The sequence below is a fragment of the Pundamilia nyererei genome, unplaced genomic scaffold, assembly GCF_000239375.1.
Source record: "Pundamilia nyererei isolate P.nyererei 1_Seehausen unplaced genomic scaffold, PunNye1.0 scaffold00361, whole genome shotgun sequence".
Taxonomy (NCBI): Eukaryota; Metazoa; Chordata; class Actinopteri; order Cichliformes; family Cichlidae; genus Pundamilia; species Pundamilia nyererei.
In genome coordinates, this window is record NW_005187762.1 from 114,057 (window position 1) to 119,322 (window position 5,266).

At 40.9% G+C, this 5,266-nt stretch overlaps 1 protein-coding gene across 3 annotated transcripts in view; it reads right to left on the reverse strand.

The window, feature by feature from the left end:
- Nucleotides 1-2,384: 2,384 nt before the first annotated feature.
- zgc:112982 (BCLAF1 and THRAP3 family member 3) overlaps nucleotides 2,385-5,266 on the reverse strand; it is a 14,343-nt gene continuing 11,461 nt past the window's right edge. For all 3 annotated transcript variants that reach the window (XM_005752446.1, XM_005752444.1, XM_005752445.1), the window contains 3 exons: nucleotides 5,184-5,250; nucleotides 3,534-3,633; nucleotides 2,385-2,832 (listed from right to left, as the gene is read on the reverse strand). In XM_005752446.1, coding sequence (XP_005752503.1) covers nucleotides 2,819-2,832; nucleotides 3,534-3,633; nucleotides 5,184-5,250 — 181 coding nt within the window. In that variant the 3' untranslated portion in view covers nucleotides 2,385-2,818. The remainder of the gene's footprint in view (nucleotides 2,833-3,533; nucleotides 3,634-5,183; nucleotides 5,251-5,266) is intronic.

Below are 5,266 nucleotides of genomic sequence, written 5' to 3' on the forward strand. Positions count from 1 at the left end.
TGTGTGTAGGTGCATGTGTGTGTGTGTTTCCAGCCATACTATACATAGACATAGAAGTAGTAGAAGTAAGCGTCTTACTAAACTATAAAAACAGGAAGTTGCAATAGGTCATATCTCAAATACACATGTAAAGGTGTGAAGTCTTGCACATCAAGAAACAGAACAGTCTGGTATCAACAGCTATAATTACAACGTCAAGGCTGCTTCCTCTCACACAGTCTTATCAGACCTAATAAGGATGTGACTTTGATCAGCATGCAAACGATTATATATTTCTAAGCACAAATGACAACATAAAAACATCTCACTCTTACAGTTCACCTGCTGTGAAACTCACACTGTCCACAAGGAAATGCAGAATTTATCTGTGTGTTTGAAGACGACACATTTGCAGAAAGAAAAACATTTAGATTACTTTTTGTAAATGTTGCGAGTTTGTCACTGACATCGAGTGGCAGGGACAGAGTTTACAAAGGAGCTTTTAAGCAGTATAATGTCATAAAATCTGGATTCATGGAAAGAAGCTTTCCTGCGGCACTCCCAGGTGCGGTGATTACCTGTAATATGTTTTCATCATTGCTTCTAAGCTTTCTGATCTCCTGAGTTCATGATCACGTGGTTCTCTGCCTAAAACTGCCCAAAGAACATCTCCCCTTTAAAGCATGAACCATGAAATAATTGCCACACATAATTATGTCATTTGCCACAATTCAAAATCATTTTTGTAATTTATTGACTAAAAATTAATTGTGTATTTATTTATTTAGGTTTTCAGGGGGGGGATCCCACTGATGATGTAGAAAACTCCCAAAATCTCATCAGACACACTGAGTGCTGAGGCGTTAAACCCACTGAAGAGCGTTCACTGAGCCATGTGACCGGTGAGGTCTTGCACTAAACGCTGCTCTCTGGTGACCTGTTTTGCTTCTCCTCCTTCCTCGTTGCCTTTCTGCCAGCAGCTCTCGAGCGTTTCTGTCTGAGCTCCTCACAGACCCCCTCCTGCTGCACATGTAAAGCGAGCGCTCTAAAAAGATCCGTTTGGAGACGGATTATCTCTTCGCTGCTGCCTGAACTGTGACGCCGCCATGACCTCACAGCGACGCTAAGCCACACAGTTTGTTGTGGCGCCGGAGCTCGGGGTCATGTGATATGTGACTGTAGACATGTGTATATACAGTTAGAAGTAGTTGGTAACGTAGAAGAGCATCGAGCAGGTTTTACTCAGTAAATGTTTCAGCGCTAAAACCTCAGCTCTACTTTTTTATGTATTCTCACATTGTTTGAAATAAATAACTTGTTATACCATCAAAGACCAGATGTATTTGCTTTGACTGTCTTTTTGAACCTGTAAATGAAATTAAGTCTGCGTAACCACGGCAACTTCCACACCACACTGGTCCCAAGTTAAAGCTGCTGTAGAGCACAGCGAAAGACTGAATTAAAGAACATTCTTTTAAATGTTTATTCCGATAATAATAATTATCATTGATAATCAAACTCAGACTTCATATTACGTTCGTCCAAATTCTCGAGCCAACGCTCATTTCTTTACATTTCAGTAGGAAAATAGATGATTTATTGAAACATGTAAACCTATTTGGAAATATAGTCCATGTACATATGTACATATACCAATTATAACAAGCCTGAAACTCAGTGTTTGTATGACCACAGCCTGAACGCTCTCAGGTATTTCTGTAAGTAGTGTTCAGGAACAGTTCTCCGGGCTAATGAAGAACATCCAAAGCTCTTCTTTGGATGTTTCTGTTCTTGTGATCATGTTGAGGTCCGGACACTTGGGAGGCTGATCCATGACTGACAGTGTTCTGTGTTTGGGGTCACGCTTAAAAATGAAGACTTTACCAATCAGATGCTTTCCAGATGGTCTCGCAGGGTGGATCAAAATCCGACAGGTACTTTTCTGCATTCTGTTTGTTAATCGATCTTTGGCTTAAAAAAATACATTCAAGGAAAAAAATCCAAACAAACGACGTTTTTGTGACAGGCTGCTAGAAGCAAAGATATCATTTAAAATTGGTTCTTTGCTGTCTGTTACATGTCGACACAACACTGACACATTTTTCAGGATTTCTGTGTTTGCCGATTTTACTAAACCTCATTTTTCATGGATGCCAGAACATGTGTGAAGAGAAAAAGCTGATTTATTTGGACCATTTTCTTCTAACCCTCGGTGCGTCTTTGACTGGGAGCTGAGGAGCGTTTGTTCCTAAGTGTGGTTAATGATGTCACTCTGGCTGAGCACACAGTTTAACTCGTTTGTCCTTCTCAACAAGTTTGAACGCTTTCAAAACCCCAACGACTCAAATGTGTTTTTCTGCGTACGGGTTCCCTCAGAAATAAAATGTAACTTTTAAAAGACACGATTTAAAAACAAACGTTTTATTTGTTCAGCACCGCTCGGCGAGCAGCGTGAAATGTGTACACAGAACAAGGACAAAGAACAAAACCTGTCACCAAAACACAGAAACGTTCATTACAAACAGACTTTCAGGGACGGGTAAAAACGAGTCTGTTCGTGAGGAAACTCAGACTTTCACCAACAACACAAAGACATTTTGAAATGGTTTCAAATCAAATTATGAGGGAGAAGAAGCAACATAACAGGTGCAAACACAGACCAGCGCTGCACGAATCAGCATTTCACATTTTTCTACTTCATCTCTCAGTCTGCTGCGTCCGTCGCAAAAACACCGCCACAGCAGAGGCCTCTTCACATCCGACATGTTACCATGGATGCAGGTCGGCCCGAGAACGGCTGGTTTTATAAATGCAAACGGAAACCACTCGAGGAGCCCGGTCACCAGTTTGGACCTGTGGAGGTGGGGACAGAAAGAGATGAGGTCAGACAAAAAAAGGAAAGAAACTAACGGGGGGGGGGAAAAAAAAAACAAAAAAAACAAGGATTCAACTGGTCGAACTGGAAAGAGACGAGGCGAGAAGACTGGATTGGACGAGATCCAGGAAGCTGATCTGTGTGGGCGGGTGAGGAAACCACCTTTGATTAAAATGTGTCAGCAGGGTAAAGTTCAGAGGGAATATCCCACTAACCGAGCGCCTTAGACAGGCAGGGAGAAGGGGAGGAGCTTAAGGTCCGTTACACAACGGGGACAAACCAAATAAAGCCGACTAAATGTGTCACAGCCAGCCTCAGATAGCAGCGAGTCGCGGCTGTGACGTCTGCCTTTCAGCAGCTTTACAACCAGCTCCAGGTGGAGGCAGTCAGAATAAAGACTGAGAGGTGGGGTTAAAGAAGGAGGAGCTTCTGCTGGTGACAGCAACACGAGCACACATGCTGTACGGAAGGAAAAAGGTGATCTTTTTAAGAGAAAACTTTTTTTCTCTTATATGTTTTTAACATGAGAGCTGGTGAGTGGTTTTGGTTAAAAACAATATTTATTCACCACAGAAATGACCATCAGTGTCAGACGACCTTAAACCCTGAGAATATGAGCAGTGAGGAGGATCAGCCACTCGTCACTTTTCATTTCTTTTAGCCATCTTGTTAAATTTACCTGCAGAGCTGTTGCGTAAGTTCTGTTTCTGAAAGCCGAAGCGACTGTTCCCGTGTTGAGCGCCTGCGTTCAGCCTGTTCAGAGCTCCTCTCCTCGGTCCCTGTGGAGCAGAAAAAGACCCAAGTCACTGGCAGTGACCCAGTTCAGGGACGGCGTCCTTCAAGGGACGATTACATTAAACTTTTATAGCTTGTGAATTTTCCTTTTAGTCATATAAGACAAACACAGTGACACCAATATATTAAAAGAACAATATTTGTCTCTTGTATATACAATACCTCCATATAGACACTGTAAAAATTGTCTTTGAGATGGAGATTTGAAATGATATGAAACAGAAATATGTGCCCTGAATCTTTACTGAAGCTCAGTATTTGAAACATGGACACGTTTCACTGCTCTAAGGTTTTAATTATCCCTTTAAGACCAACCACAGAACCAAGTCCGCCAGAGCTTATATTATATTTTTACATGCTGTGGAGCCATTTGTGGGAGCATTTCAAGTTGCTATACATCACTACAACCATTGGAGCCTAAATGTTAATAATATGTCTGCATTAAGTGCATAGTAATTACATAAATTGCAAAAAAGTGCAATAACTTCCAAAAAATTGGAAATCGTTTTAGTTTTTTTTAACATATATTTCTAGTTAGAGAAATTTAAGAGGCTTATCCCTCAAAACTGTAAATACAAAAAAGTTGCACAAAATAGTTTCCCACCACAGGACATTTATTTTAAGTGTCTTCATGGTTTTGTTTTTGAAATACACCATTTTTTATATACTGCAGGAAAAACTAAAATAAATATTATACTGCAAATTTGCAAAAAAAAAAACAGCATCAAAATGAACTATTTCCAGCAGTGCAACATGAGTCCTCAGCATCCCAGAAACGACACAGAAAAGCATAAAGTCAAACATAACTTTTAAAAACAACAGTATAGGCTCATAAAGCCCTGAAGGTAAAAAACTACATTTCCGCGTTTTGGGCAGGAAATGGAGGACATGCGATAGTTTGCGCTGACGTCTGTTCCGACGTAGGAAGTGTTACGAACGGCTGATCGGATCGGCAAAGCGTGTTTCTGGAATATCATGTTTTTGTTGCTGCAAGTGCTTTTTATGCAGTTCTTGCAAAGCTATATGTGGAAGGAAACCGTGACCGAGGACAAGCTGATGGCATAAGATGTAAGTACAACTCCTCCGGTTTCATATGCAAAAACATTTATTGTGCTAGCTTACGTGGTTGCAGAGCTACCGGGATTTAAAAATAGTTACGCAAAACGGAGCGTGCCCGCTCCGACCGGCTTTAAAGGGTTAAACACATCAGCTAATCCCAGCTTAAGATACTTAACATGGCAAAAATAAAAATAAAAAAAATCAGTAAAAGTAAAAAAATAAATTAATTAAATACAAAACTAAATTACTCTCATTCCTTCCTTTGCTGTTTAAAACACTTCTGGCGGAAAGTATAAGGATTTCTAGGCAACTTGAGCAGCACATCGTAAACTAGACCGTCCCAGTTAACAGCCTCAGACTTCAAGCGTTCAAAGGATGAAGTCCCTGGATTGGGACACGCCCACTTTGACCTTTTCAGGAAGTCATCACCAAACGTGTCACATGACTAAGCCAGGTGAGACTTGCTGTAACTCACCGTGCTTCCATCTCGTCTCCTGTGGTCCATATGAGGCATCTTGTCACTGTATCCCATTACTGGATCACTGACAAAAAAACAAA